The sequence below is a fragment of the Aythya ferina genome (genome assembly GCF_964211825.1).
Source record: "Aythya ferina genome assembly, chromosome: 1".
In the NCBI taxonomy this organism is placed as follows: domain Eukaryota; kingdom Metazoa; phylum Chordata; class Aves; order Anseriformes; family Anatidae; genus Aythya; species Aythya ferina.
In genome coordinates this window covers 174983538-174999080 of record NC_140296.1, presented here as the reverse complement: position 1 = coordinate 174999080, position 15543 = coordinate 174983538, and the positions used below count along the sequence as shown (strand labels likewise).

The 15543-nt window shown below is 39.4% G+C and overlaps 1 protein-coding gene and 1 long non-coding RNA gene across 9 annotated transcripts in view; one reads left to right on the top strand and one right to left on the bottom strand.

Annotated features, from left to right (window-relative positions):
• TMEM117 (transmembrane protein 117) overlaps window positions 1-4341 on the top strand; it is a 217003-nt gene extending 212662 nt beyond the window's left edge. For 6 of the 8 annotated variants that reach the window (XM_084507022.1, XM_084507023.1, XM_084507024.1 and 3 more), the window contains one exon: window positions 3372-4341. In XM_084507022.1, the coding sequence (XP_084363148.1) occupies window positions 3372-4012 (641 nt within the window). In that variant the 3' untranslated portion in view covers window positions 4013-4341. The remainder of the gene's footprint in view (window positions 1-3371) is intronic. The other 2 variants (XR_014688795.1, XR_014688796.1) reach the window with 1 other exon arrangement.
• A 527-nt stretch (window positions 4342-4868) lies between these two features.
• On the bottom strand, window positions 4869-13849 carry LOC311430449. Its single transcript, XR_014688797.1, has 6 exons — window positions 13714-13849; window positions 11378-11549; window positions 10752-10836; window positions 8978-9118; window positions 7873-7911; window positions 4869-5067 (listed from the first exon to the last, which is right to left on the bottom strand). It is a non-coding gene; the product is annotated as an uncharacterized lncRNA (long non-coding RNA).
• Between the last annotated feature and the right edge of the window lie 1694 nt (window positions 13850-15543).

The following is a 15543-nucleotide window of genomic DNA, read 5'->3' as shown; positions in this document are numbered from 1 at the left end:
CTTAGATGTACAGGACATGACTCATCTTAGTTAACTGGAGCATCTGCATCTAAGCTGTTTGTCCAAGCACCATTTATAGTCCACGCCAACACAACTGATAGAATCAGGAGAGCTTCAGGCTGTGTTCCTGTCTGCCTAAACCTATCTGGAAGCTAAGTGAGGAAGTTTCAAGTTCATGCTTTTAATGTAACAGGAGGAATTGAAATGTACATCTCTTTTATATCATGTGAATATTCTAATTTATTATACAAAGGGGCCTGAGCCTTTTTTAAACAGTTCTAGCATTGAAGAGATTCACGATTATGAAACCAGAATATAGGACAGATACTACATGAAGCCCAAGATCACACACCTAACTACGTCTGTTCAGTATTTTCAGTATTTTCTGCTAGCTTCTTAGCTAGCAGAACACAACTCCTTCACCATCAGCAGGCTGGCGTCTCAAGACTTACTGCTCAGGTGGCTTGTCTATATGTTGCACATAGGACACCGATGATTACTGTGAAATTCAGCTGGGTGCCATCATGCCAAAAGACAAGGTGGATCATAGCTCAGCATTAGAATAGCCAAGTTCCCATTGTCAGTCATACCTGAAGCCAGCAATCAAGATTATATCAGTGTCTTTATAAAGGCCATCTTGATAATTTCCCTATTTAATTTTACTTTGAATTTTGATCTTTCAGTCATCTGTGTTTTCCTACACCTACATTATTCTTGCCATAACTATTTGAAGGGAAAGAGTAATACTGGTCCTACATGAGTCTCCTGCCACCCCCAGGGTCTAGCAGTCTCACTGGAAAGGCACCTGTCATAGCTTTGCAGAAACACAGAGTACCAAATACAAGGTTGTTTTTTTTGATGGAGCTGGTAACAAAGTGGAATTTTCTTCACACAGTCTTATGATGCATTTTCCTGGGAAAAGAACATGGCTTAAGGAATTAACTCTGGGTCAGTGCAGCAGGGATTGTTGCTTTCTGGTTGAATCACAGAGCAATATTTGATGACAAATTACTGTTCCAAAAAATGTCCAGGTGAACAACTATAACAGGGGAAGGAAGCTTTGAATACGATAAATTAAATTTTCTTTCAAACTGTAGGTAAACAGATAACAGTTCTAATGTTTGTATTTCATTGCCATTTGTGTTCAGCCTATTTTCCTAAGGAAATGAGAATTATGTGATCATGTTCTCTGTGTGAATTGGTCTCACTGTCTCTATCCAACAGCATCAAATAACTTTTCAACCCACAGCCAGTTTCAAGAACATTTTTGGAGGGTGGGAATCTAAACAATACTTACATTCCCATTACGTCCTGAGAAACAGGGATTTAGGTAGGGGAGAATCATCCAAGTCAGTGCCCAACTGAGGAAAAAGCAAGTAGAAGTCATCTATTATGTATTCTGTTTGTCAGCAGCCAATTTATCAGTGAATGTGTTCCCAGTCAGCCCATCAACACACACTATGGAAGATATAGTCTGGCTCTGTTTTCTGAAACATCGTACTTGATGAGGAAGCTAGGGTTATTCTGATGGAGAGAAAAATACAGGGCACAAATCCAAAGGAAACGTCATCAAGCTAAATCAAAGAATCATGGAATCATCCAGGTTGGAAAAGACCTCTAAGATCATCTAGTGCAACCTTTAACCTAGTACTGACAAGTCCACCACTAAACCGTGCTACTAAGTTCTACATATACATCTATGTTCAAATCATATTGTTTCTTACTATATTTCATATTTTAGCACCATTTTTAGTATCTCAGTGTTCACCTAAGGGATTTAAGTATTAAAAAATGTGGTGACAATCTTCTAAAACTATGATTTTTCTAAACCCACCTCTTTAACAAGTTGATTACAATATTGATGAAAACCCAGAAAAAAAGCTAAAGGAGTTATTCAGGAATTATGTGAACAGGATTCACTGCGAGGTCTTTTCAGTGCAGTTTGATTTCTGAATAGTGACAATAACACAATAGAAAGAGCATTCTCATCCATTTCCAGTCCAAGTATAATGTAGGTTGATTGAAGAGGACCATTACACACAATTGCTAAAATACAAGGAGTTACCCTACTGGAGCATTTTGGTCCATGGTACAATTTGAAAATACAGACCTTGAGGAACTGGAATCCACTTATTCTTCACCAAACCAAAGACATAAGTCATTTGGTAGATTCTCTGTTATATTTATTTTATTTTTTTTCCTTGAGGCCTACTTAAATATGGTTCTAGCATAGACCAATATCATTCATCACCAGCAGGAACATTCCTCAGTGAATGTCCTTTCACATCATGCTGTGGCGTTGGTCACAAATTCTCCATCCTGATGCAATTTTGATGACATGTAGATTTGCTGGGTTCTTGATTGGTGCCAGTAATTACCTCACAGGTAAGATTTTGACACATGTTCAGCTAACATATAAGGGATTCTTTAAGTATGAAAACAGCGTAATTTTGTTTTGTGTCTGTGTATATTCATTGATTAATTTAGCTTGGAAGGAATACCTGGAGGTCATCTGTTCTGATACCTTGCTCAAAGCAGGGCCAACTTTGCAATTGCATAATGTTACCTTTTATATATTTTGGATGCCTGGAGGAGACATGCAAAGAGCAATTTTAAATAATAAAAGGAGAAAAGGTTCCTCCTCCACTATTGCAGGATCTTAATGTTAGACTATGAGTCACTCCTTGGAGGAGTTTCTCACCACACAGAGTATAGGAAAGCTAAATTAACTAGTCTCCCAAGACTAAAATCAGCCTTTGCTATTTCTTAAGGGCATAATACCTCTAAATCAGTTTATCCAATTGCCCCTCCTGCATATATCTGGGCACCATGGTTAATGTACTAAACAATATATGTATGTACTTTTAAAATGTACATACTTACAAAACCCCAAAAGAGCCTCACTTCATTCATTACTGGCATATAAATAATTCTATTAAATATGGTCTTTTCAAGGAGAATTTCCATGTGAGTGTTTCTGGAGCTCCGAAATTAATGCTTTTTAGGTTTATTGATCTGTACCACATCACCTAATGGTCTAATCAACAGGTCACCTACAAACTGCAATGTGAATTCAATTGATATACTGCTGTGCTTACATTACAAAATTATTTATTATGTGCCCAGACCTAACTGCAAAATACTAAGGGATATTCAGCATAAATCTGACTGTAGGAGAAATCTTATTACAACTTTGCTTTACAGATTAATAAAAAAAGGATTTTTTCTCTCAGTAGTTTTTACATATGAACATATTTATACTGCTTCTGATATATCCATTTTAGATGACTGAACTGTTTTTTTTTTTTTTTCTTTTCCTTTCTTTTCTTTTTCTCATTTTCCTTTTTTGCTCTCTCTCTCTTTCCAAACAGGCAAATGGTTTAACTATGGAATTATCTTTCTTGTTTTAATCTTGGATCTAAATATGTGGAAGAACCAAATATTTTACAAGCCTCATGAATACGGCCAATATATCGGTCCTGGACAGAAGATCTACACAGTGAAGGACTCAGAAAGCTTGAAAGACCTTAACAGAACTAAGTTATCTTGGGAGTGGAGATCCAATAACACTAACCCTCTGACCAACCGGACCTATGCCGAAGGAGACATGTTCTTACACAGCAGATACATAGGCTCTAGCCTTGATGTCAAATGCCTAGCTTTTATTCCAAGTTTGTTGGCTTTCGCTCTGTTTGGTTTCTTCATCTGGTTCTTTGGGCGATTTCAGAAAACTGACCAAGGCATGGAGAATTTAGACAAATCATACACAAGAATGAAACGAAAGTCACCATCAGATATGGGAATGACACGAGAAAATACACAGGTGTTAGTAGAAGAACCATTAAGTTTTCAAGAACCTCATCTTGTATCCATAAAATCAGACTTAAGTGAAATAGTTTTCAATTCTTCTCTCCTCACTTCTGAAAACTTGAACGCACAATTGAATGAACAAGAAAGCCCTTTACAGCCAGTACCAGAGTCCTCTGTCCCTCAGAGTAATCCTCCAGCATAGAGGCAAATACCCAGGAAAAATAAATAAGCAGTTGCTGTAAGAGTTCAGTTTTACCTTTTGTAAGTTAAGATTTACATAGTGTTTAGACTAAGAAATCCAACCTATACCCAAAGGTGCTCAGCATGCTTTTTCTAGGATTTTTTTTTATTTGTATTATAGTACGTGCCTACTGTATATCTAACATTCCTTTATAGATTGCTTCCCAAAATTGCACAAGCTGTTTATTAATACATTACCTTAACTGTACAATAGTGTATTAGATGATTACTTGCAGGTATAAAATTCTACCGTGGTGGTGCCTTGAGACATTAAACTGTTTTTTAACTCAACACCAGATGTATAGCACAGTTCTTCTAATCTATTTTGCAAAGCTTTTTGTATATGGTTATTTTCAAGTATTGTTTGATGTCTTAACAGAGGAGATAAATGCAGTTATTCCTTAAGAAGAGTTTCTGTTAGGACATCACAACTTGACTTTGTTATTTACTCATCTGTGGAGCCAGTGACTTTGATGACCGGACTGCAGAGAAGCATGTTGATTACCTTTTAATTTTTGCTGGCTAGCTGCCAAACACAAATACAGATTCATTATGCAGTAAACACTAGAGCGATAATACAGCATGGGTCACTACTTACAAAAATGTGACTTTCTCCATCAGTAATAGCAATTATGTGATAATGCCTAATTATATTTTTCATAATTAAAGATAAACTGCTCCTTGATTAAAAATTCTGCCCTTCGCCTTTTAGAAACAGAGGTGAAAATACACCCTTAAAGCAACTTTTTCCATCATCCCACCAAACCTATGTAACATCAAAGAGCCAGTGGTTTGCTTACAGTAAAGGACACGGAGCCTGTTAAATCCAGTATTTATTGGTATGCTTTGGTGCAGATGTTGTCTGGGTATACACGAAACATGCATATGAAACACACCACGTATGGACAGTCTAAACATGCTGAAGAAATGTTTTGGGGTATTAATTAAAATGGATTTATACTTGAAATGTCTTGTAACCTTTTCTTTCTTCATTCATTATCCACAAGTAAAAGTAACCTGGAAGCAGAAACGTGGCAAAAGTGTTTATTTTGCTTTTCTGAAGGGGACTTTGGAATGTGAATTCTTTTGCTGTGTGATCAAACTATATGCACTAGAGGAACTGCATATCTAAAACATCAGAAAGACTCTGATATACCTCTAATTTAGTTCTATAAATTGTTGTTACAAGTTACTAAATAATAAGTCATTTTTAAGCCTGAATTATTTCCCTGTCATTTACTGGTGTTGCTGTATTTTGTCTTTGTGACTTTTTTATCTCCACTGTTTTGATCTATCTGCTTTTAAGTTTTTGGAATGCTGAATTTAGCATGCATAATAGAACTATGCATTTATTAACTGTCAGTTGAGAGTCAATTTTAATAAACATCATTCGACAATTGTTTATTATGAGGCAGGAACATATTCTATTAGTTTTGAAGTTTATTTAAAAGAAATACACATGCATTGTCCTATATAAAATCACAAATATTTCTGGCGCTAGAAAAGATAGACAGTATCACAGTAAAGTCAAAATCAAATATTTTGTTTATGGACCATTTAGTATTTCATCAGGCAAAAGTTAACTTTATAATCAGACTAAATATTTATCCATTAAAAACATGGCTAAAAATAAACCTATTAGCTTTTGCCTATTGCAACCTATAAATTTGTTTAGTTGACAATATATAACTAAAGACAAACCATTAATTACTAATGGTAAAACACTGTGAGATCCCACCTGTATTATGTAAAAGGTGATTATACTGATGCCTGACTTTCAAGCAGAATTTGATTTAAAAGTGAGAGCATTTGTTAAGTCGTTACAGAAATAGCTGGTTGATTTTGCAGATACATCCTTCTCTGTATGTTTTGGGCACCATAAACCCAAGTACTGAAACTCTCCCATGAGCCTATTTCTCTTTTTATGCATGGGAGTTGTTAAATCCATTAATACGTAGGCAGAAAATGAAAGACTTACTTGAGCCTTACAGCATGCACGATGACATGACTCTGAGAAAACTGCTATTAAGCAACTGATCCACAGCTAAAATAATTCTGTGACCTCACATTGAGTTAATGCTTTTAAGCCTGCATGAAAGTGAGAAAAACATAAAATAATCTAGATTTTGCAGGAGTATTTAAATTAATGGTCAAGCAGAGAGACTACTTACAACATGAATTCTTAAGAAGTGAAAAGACTCTCTCAGCCTGGAGAAGAGGAGGCTGAGGGGAGACCTCATCGCAGTCTACAACTTCCTCGTAAGGGGTTGTCAAGAGGCAGGAGACCTTTTCTCCATTAACACCAGTGACAGGACCCGCGGGAACGGGATTAAGCTGAGGCAGGGGAAATTTAGGCTGGACGTCAGGAGGGGGTTCTTCACAGAGAGGGTGGTTGCACGCTGGAACAGGCTCCCCAGGGAAGTGGTCACTGCACCGAGCCTGTCTGAATTTAAGAAGAGATTGGACTGTGAACTTAGGCACATGGTCTGAACTTTTGGGTAGACCTGTGCGGTGTCGAGAGTTGGACTTGATGATCCTTAAGGGTCCCTTCCAACTCAGGATATTCTATGATTCTATGATTCTATGATTCTATGACTCAATGTAGCCACTCACCACAGTCAACTCGTCAATTTAATTAGAGGAGGAAGGAATTCTCCATTGTGTGGGAGCCTCGTTTGTAAACATAGACACAGATGAGAGAGGAGTGTTTCTATTCTCTGCTTTCAGTATCTAGTCTGAGAAGCCTGAGATAGGTAACTAGACTTACCCTGAGACTCTTTACTTCAGTTTAGCTCGTCTGCTCTTGTAAACTGACTGCCAGTAGTGGCTGGAGTATGTTTTAACCAAATCTCATTCATGTGTAGAGACCTCACAATTTGAAGCAAGGGAGAGTACATGGTTGCAATCTAAACTGCACTCCTGTGCTGAGCTACTAATGCAGATTCATTCTTTATATTCTCCTGAAGCAATTTGTCTTCTGCTCTTTTGCCATGGACTGTAGAAGGGTCCATGAGAGATTGGGTGGGTAAGAGGCCTAAAATTGGTTACCTGAAATGGAAATATTCTTCCCACAATTATATTCATTGTTTTCAGCTGTTGTTCATTATTAATAGTTTGAAATGTTTCTTTAACTCAAAAAACTCTGAAATTTTCTCCTATCTTTTGCTCACAACTATTACTTTGATATGATTTGTTGACCTTTTCATGAAAGTTTAACAAAAAAGTTTTTAGTTTTTTTTTTCTTTACCTGAAGAAGTTGAGCAACCTATGAAAGGAAAGAAACTTGAGGAGATGTCAAGTTTTTACACATTGCACGAATCTCCATTCTGCCCTCTATAAGAGGCCATCCAGCAGTCAGCAGTTACCATCAATGTAAGGCTGTGTATGCTTTGTCAGAGACAGAATTTGGCACAATAACCTTTTTTTTTTTTTTTTTCTCCCCTCTTTTGTTTTTCCTTTTTTTTTTTTTTTCTTTGTTTGTTTTCCCCACAGATACTCTGTACAGTGATGCATATGTAGAAGAGACATCTCTGGGCTAAGCACATAAGATTTGTGAGCACATAAGTGCCTATAAATTACTTCAGCATCCTCAACAATTACCTTTGATGAGATGGAAATGACATGGGGCAAATAGAGTATTTGTAGAATATACCTTAAATACAATCTTCACGTATATGAGAAAATTTATGTTTAAAAATCTAATTTTATAGGGTGTGTATATTTGGAATCTAGGGATTAATTGATTATCTTGGTGAAACTGCTGAAAACAGACTATTCAGTACTGCCCTCTTTATTCTGCATTGCTCCTTGAGTGTTACTTACTACAGGTTGTTTCATCTCCTCTGCCTCCTCTTGTATTGCCTAGAAAATACAAAACCAAACAAGAACATTTAATTGCACTAGCTGGTTCCCCAAATTACAGTTTTGTTGAATCTATGCGAAAAGTAAATTTATTCTGTTTTAAAGATTTCTGTCCTCTCCAGCTAGTACCATCTTAGGCTGGGCTACTACACAGTATTACAGTATGTGTCAAGTAATTGCTTTTCCTGCAGTTAATAGCTTCCATCATGACAAGCACCTGAAAACAAAGAACAGACACCTCTCAAAGACTGGAAAGACAGCAGTTCAGATACCTACTAGACTGGCAAGCTCATTTTCCCACAAATGCACAGGTTATGACTCACTAATAAAAGATGTAGCAGATTTTTAATACACTGCCCTTAATTTTAATGACCTACTAGGAGGGGCTCAGTGGGAGAGAACTTTTTATCTTAGACCATAAAGTTGAAGTGGTTATGGTCCTGCAAGCAGAGTGTTTCAGCTTTTTAGGCTGCATTTAAAAGTAACCAGCTTAAGCTTTGAGCAGATTGCCAGACCCATAAAAATTAGACATACCAAACTGTGAATAAGACCATAAAGCTGCTTCACTTGTAGCGGCCTACTACATGATATAGACACAGCGCATGTTTATGAGATGTTAGAGTGACCCTGTGCTCAAGACTATGGATAGTGACATGCAGAGCTTCGAACTGCATTTATTAACAAACACTTCCAGTTGCTTTATTGACCAAGTTCCTGCTGCACGCACCAAACATGCCAGCTCTTCTACCATACAGCCCATCTGTTCTAAGCCTCAGGTGACAAAGGGGTTGTTCGTCCTCATTCCTCATTTGCATTCAAAATTGCCCTGACCACGATGTGGCAAGTCATCGTGATACCAGTTATACAACCAAGGACAACCAAAAGGCAGAAGTTTAGTCTGTGAGCTCTGCAGCCTTGAGGTGAGGAAGAATGCATTATGTGACCATTTCAGAAGTAGATTAATATATGTAAAATCCCTGTTTCATAGGAAAACTGGGGAACAAATGGAGAGACAATAACTACCCATCCAGAACAGAAGAGCAAGTCCTTCTTCCCTAATACTCACAGTTCTCAGCTTCCAGATGACTTCTGGGTGAGCAGCTCTTCTGGGTGACTAGGTTTTAACACCATCTTATCGCCCTTCTATCAATTCCTCTGCACGGAGAATGCCAGCAGCTTTTCAGTGTTTGGGGGAAAGGGTGGCTTTCTGAAAGAGAAGCAGGAACAAAACTTATGAAGGAGAAACTTCATGAAGCTTGCAGTTTCCACAGCAAACTCCTTGCTGGATAGAGGAAAAATATGAACCCAGCTGCTTTGCTAAGAGCAATCTAGTAGCATCAAATCCTTTCAGAAATGTATGTTACAGCCGCAGCACAGTCACAAGGATACCTCTAATCTCTTCTTTTCCTTTGATGTCTGGCAATTGGGGTCTGCAGAAGGGCAGCTTATCTGATTCCTGCAGGCAGGTTATAGACCCAGGTCTCATGCTGCTTTGTGACATCTGGAGCACTTCCCTGCATATTGAATTCCTTCGATTCCTTCCCCTCTTCATTTTGTTTCTTTCACTGAAGCCCCATTCTTCTGCTTTTATTTCAAGCAATTTTTATTGTTGGTGACCTAAACTGCAAATAACCCACCAAAGGCCCATAATTGCTGTTATTGATACAGTACCATCTGCACACATGCTCTGCCCAGCCAAGGAAAATCTGCCAAAGAAGCTACAGGTACCTGTTCCAGCCTAGGGACAGAACAAGCAGGAAAATGCTTCACTGCAATACTGCATGCTACATACAGAAAGGTATTTGGTCCATCTAACCAGGTCCCTCTATGGATCATTACCAAGGAATGCTTACAGACTTAAAGCTTTACAACTGGATGTATTCATTTAGGAAGACACAACCATGTAACTTTTAAACAAGCAGGGCCCCCTCTCTTCTGTTGCAAGTTGCTGTGCTCTCAGCTACATTTGAAGGAGATGGGCCACATGAATATACAGGTGTTGTCCTCAGGTTTGCCTTCATTATAGCTCTTCAGTTCCCAGGGAAAAAGGGCTCCCAGCCTGCTCATTAACAAAGCCCCCTTGTGTTCCCTGCCTGACATAACTTCAGTGATGGGCATTCTAAGGAAGCGGGGGCTCCTTTCTTCTTTTCAGACAGACAAGTACTGTTGCTGTGGCTGGCTGCTGTGGCTCCTACCTATTATCAGGGAAATGAAAAAGGCAAGCAGAAAGGAGTCATAATAGCCAAAATGCATTTTTTTTTCCAAAAAGTCATTATTAGCTGCTTCTTTGCACTCTCTTTTTTGCCACCTTTCAAAGAAAGTTTGAAAAGGATCTGAATATTCTTATTTCTTCAGTTGTTAACTTATTTTTTTCATTGTTTATTTTTCCCTTAAGATCCTTTCCCTGCATTTTCCACTATTTAAATGTCTTTGATTCTCAGTATCCTAAAAATTACCTGCAGTTTCCATTCAGTGTCCTCCTTTCCTCTCTACTTACCTTCCCTTCACTTTTGTAGGTTCACAAGATAATTCAGGTCAGTAGGTATCTCCAGGCAAGCTCTTGCACAAAGCAGGGTCAGCTCTGAGCTCAAGCAAGGCTGTTCAAGGCTTTTATCTTTGCAAGTCTTGAAACTATCCAAGGATGGAGACTGCATGACCTCCCTGGGCAGCCACTACCAAACCCTTTCCAGTATTGCTGCCTAAATGTTGCCACTGGTAGAAAGAAGGGATTCCCAGTAATAGCAAGCAAGAATGAGCAAACTATGTATAAAGCATGACAAGAGACATTGTGCAAAGCCTATCAAATCTATTAAGATTTGAGCAAGTTTACGGTCAGGTACCTTCTGCTCTGTGGGAGTGAGTCCACACCAGCTCTCCCTAGGGACTACACAGGAATAACTGAGAGTAGAAAATGTCATGCAGGCACTGAAAAAAAAAAAAAAAAAAAAAAAAAAAAAGCCACTTTCCTTGTGATGCTGAAGTTAATTGTAATTGTATTTCATACAATTCATAACTGGTATTTGTTTATTGCCTGGTACTGTATTTGCATACTGAAAATGTCAATCATCTCTTCAGTTTACAACCCTTGGCTATAAATTACCCCAATGGAATGTTTAAAATTGCTCATGAAAGAGTCACACTTTATTGTACTTTGTCTACAAAACCCAAGATCACCTATTAACGGAAAGGGCTATTACATTTTTGGAAAACCAGTTTGGAGTGGTCAGTAGGAAACAACTGAATTGGACAGCTGAATATTTGCATTGCCTAGGTCATGAATCTATACAGCCAGACTATAATCAGTATTAACTGAAGAATCATTTGGATTAACTGAAGAAAAAGACTCCTTTCTTTTCTGACCTCCACTCATATTGACTTTCCATTACTAGCCTTGTGTATGTCTGCACACACAAGAGTTTTAGACATGGTCTCTAAAAGGAAAAACAGATTAGAAACCAATACTTACATGTGAGGTGGGTGAAGCCTAGGCAGGTCAGAGGGTTGGTTTGTTTTAATTAAGATCTGTCTAGTGAGACTAAGGAGCCCTTCGCTCTCAGGAAGTCTGGCAGAGGCAATCAGAAGAAAGCTGTCCCCATTCGAGTTCTTGTCTGGGAAGGTGGCAGGTTACTTACAGAAATCTGAAAGGGAGACAGACAACTTGGTATCTCCGTCCTCTCCTTTACTGCTTAAAACTTCTGCTATTCTACAAAGATCAAACAAATCAGTACAATTTAATCTACATTCGTGTCTTGCAGCAGTAGCTTAAAGCAGGCAAGAGACAGTGTGATTTTAAATGATAGAAAGTCAAAGGCAAAGGAGCTGGGTAATGAGAGACTCTTATACAAAAAGAGGTTTTAAAAAGATATTGATGTGCTCTTCTTCCCTTTAGAGATAAATGTTGATGGTGACTGTTTCTGAGACACTGCATTTCTCGCTGGCCTTTCTTTGGGAGGATGTGAGGACATGAAAGGAGTCAACAGGCTGGTGGCCACTAAGTCTTTTGGACAACAAAATCTTTTGGTCAATGTAACACGTACTCAAACATGGTTACAGTTTCACTATTTAATTACCCATAAAATCATTTGCTGAAAACAGGAATAGCAAATAGCAGCTAGAGTTGATATATTCCATAACAGCCGGGGCTCCAGCTGCTCCAGCTGCCTGAAGACTTTTATGAGGTTCATTCCCTCTTGGCTATGGCAGCCTTGCCAGGTAACACTGCTGAGGACATGGATGTGGCTTGATTTTTGCATCATCCAGCAATAACACAAACCTGCTACTGCAAGGACAGAGAAAGTGTAACAATTTCCAGTACCATTGTTTCTGTGTTTCTATGGTTACTGGAAAGATAAATTTTTCTGGTTTTGCTTCATGAAACTATACAAAAATGTAGCATTCTCCAAAATCTGCGCAAGGTTAAAATTAAAATACAAACAGATAAAATAGACATTCAGGTACCTCGTTTTTTAATTCTCTTTCCATCACTTCTGACCTGCACAAATCCTGCCAACTTCACAGCAAGGCTAATCCTCAGATATAAACCCAAAGGGTGCAGAGATCAAACTCTTCCCTATGGAGTTCTGGAGAGACTCCTGGCATATTTCTTTCAAAAAGCAAAAGAAAAAATAGTATTGATTCAAAAGACTAAAGAGCTCACTATTTATATAAATGCAGCTAGAGCATATGAGGTAGAAGTCAACAGTAACCTCCCGGTCCATTTTCATGGTAAGTCTTATGAAGACCAATGTTTGCTGAACCTACCAACTACAGGTAGTCTTAGTGTGTAGCGTTTATTGAAATCTCCATTGAAATGTGTGGTTTTGCACCTAAAAAAGTGTTTTTTTTTTGTTTTTTTTTTTTTTGAGTTTTCAAGCCCAAGTAAAGCCTTTGTCATATAAGAGAGGATGATGATGGGTCTTTAGTAAGCTGTCTGTGCTAACAGGTTCTCAAAATTCTTGCAGGGTCACCATAAGGTATAATGTTCCCGTGAGATATAGAGCTATTTTTGGTCACTGCACCTGAGCTGTTACCCCTGCTGTTCTAAAGAGTCTTAGCAAAGACTCAGCATGGTGCTGGTCTGACTAGACCTCAAAGGCATTTAGTTTATTTGGGTGTATTTTAGTGCCTTGCAAAAGGCACATGAAAGAATAAACACAGATAGCCCAAATGTGACTGCTGGTGCTTTTAGGCAACATTGCTACACAAATATCACTGTCAACTCTTTGCAGAAGTGAACTAGGCATTTGAAGAGACCTTTCCTAGAGACCTCTCTACTCCATCTTCTGCAGTGTGCTGGAAAAATGTACTTTACTGAAACTACCCACTCATTGCATTGCTCTTGTTACTATTTATAACGGAGTAGCACGAAAGTGCCTTAGAGAAATGAAACTATAAAGACAGGAAGGGAACTGCTTGAAGAATTTGCAATACAGAAGACGTGTAAAAGGTAGCAAAGAAAACTAAAATGAGGAGTTGTGAAGTCACTTGCTAATTTCCAGAAATCAAGTATCCCACATGTATGCTTCTCTGCAATATCATGCCTGTATTTTTAAGACTTTGGCCTCTCTGGGTTGTTAATGCTAACCATTTCATTTGCCTCATGAGTTTCACGTGCACACACACACACACATAAACTGCACAAAACATCTCAGGAACAGGACTAAACATATTTCACCCAGGTATATACTTCATCTGCAGAAATTCAGTATTTGAAACCAGAAGACAGTTTTGCTAGCATCAGATGCCTATTGCCTCCTGCCATCAGAATGCCTGCAGGGTGGCTGTAATGAGGAGTGAAAATACCTCACTTCTTCCTCAACTGCCTTCTTGAGCTTGCTGATCTCAGTCTGTCTTCAGACATTGTGAGCCAGGGAAGTAGACTTCCACGGAGCTTCAAATCTCTGCAAGTAGCATGCAAAGAAGTTACAAAGCTGTTCTTTTATCCTCCCAAATGTTGACATTCTAATGTTTCTTTGTGACTGATATTTTGCAAAAAGGAAGTAGTTAAATTCTTTTTCATTGTACATGCAAGGACTGACAGTGTTTATTTGATGGCATCTTCAGGTTGTGGTTTTTCCTCAGCTGTATCAAGTGTCACTGAGAAGGAATGCTGGAAGTTCAAAAGACAAATAGTAAAAATCATTCTTCTAACATATTGTTGTATGTTGTGAGTGCATTAATTTTTGCTTGAACAATGAAATAGAGAGACCTGCAAAACAACAATATATCAGTAATGGGATTCTGCACATAGCATCCTGGTGTATGGTCTTGTCTGAGACATGGAAGGGCCCTGCCAGTGTCATTGTGATAAACACTATTTTTAGGGACAAGATGAGGGGAAACATTAGCCTGACGTTAACCCTCACTGCAGGACAGAGGTTGTGTCAAGGGTCAAATGAGCCCTGGAGCCCTGCTTGTGCCCCCCAGGGAGCCTGGGGTTGTGCTAGAAACCCACAGAGGGCACGGGCAGCACAGCCCTCCCAGAATGGCACCCACTGGGGCAAGGCACAGCAGCAGTCTGTCCCAGGGAAGCACCACTCATCTTACATTGTTGAACATACATCAGGATTGGAATGATTTCTTCAATTAACAGCACCTAATTAACCAGCAATCAGTGAATTATATATTCAGGCTCAATATCAGCAATATAGTAGATAAACCACAGTACTAGACACTAGAAACAAAAGCTAACAAACACCAGCAAATGCCTAAGCACACTCCCAAACCCCAAACCCACTCCTTACCCACACAGACACATACATGTGCATGTGGTTGCAGCATGGGCTACATACACATCATGTCCCTGGAAAAGCACGTTCCTCCAGCCTGTCCAGGTCCACCTCCAAGGCAGTGTGATCACTGGTCCCTGGTGTCACCTACATGTACAGCTGATGGAGGGGCAGAGTGGCAGGTGATCTTTGGTTCTCAATGCTGGGTAAGTTGTTGAAATAGTTGCAGTCATAATGCCAACTCCCTTGACTTTCCTCTCTCTCTCCAGCACCCTTCTATCAGCATCCATGCCCAGGGCCACACACTGAATGGTCACAGGGTGGGTGTGTGCTGGTCTGGCCGGGGTAGGTGATGGGTCCCAGAGCAGACCAAGGCAGAAGTAGCAGTACATCACACAGATATTTGCCAAGTCTGGTCCTTCCCAATATGCCTGTTAGCTTCCTTCACCATTCACTACATGGAGGAAACCCTGAGGCAATGACCTTCAGAGAACTACATCCTTCCTGTAATGATTCTCTAGTCATACATGTACATCAAGAGCTTCAGCACAGTTCTTCCTTCCTGACCAGCTCGATTGCCTCACAAAATCTTGGAAGTGGCTCCCTAACAGTGCGTGCTGCCCTCAGCAGCCTCAGGTCTTGCATGTCCCTTGCTGCCTGGCTGCCCCCACACCCCAAGGGTCTTGCAGCCCCCTCAGCTGCCTACCCTCCCATGCAGCAGCTGAGAGCAGCTCCCACTCCTTCATGGAGCCCCCAGGCGGGGCCTTGAGAACTTCTACTCTGCCCCATCCTAACACAAGGTCAGCCAACCTGCCACTCCTGGAAATATGTTTAGGATCACCACTTATCAAAATAGACTGCCATGGACTTTTAACTGCAAATGAGCACTAAGAGGATTTTAGGG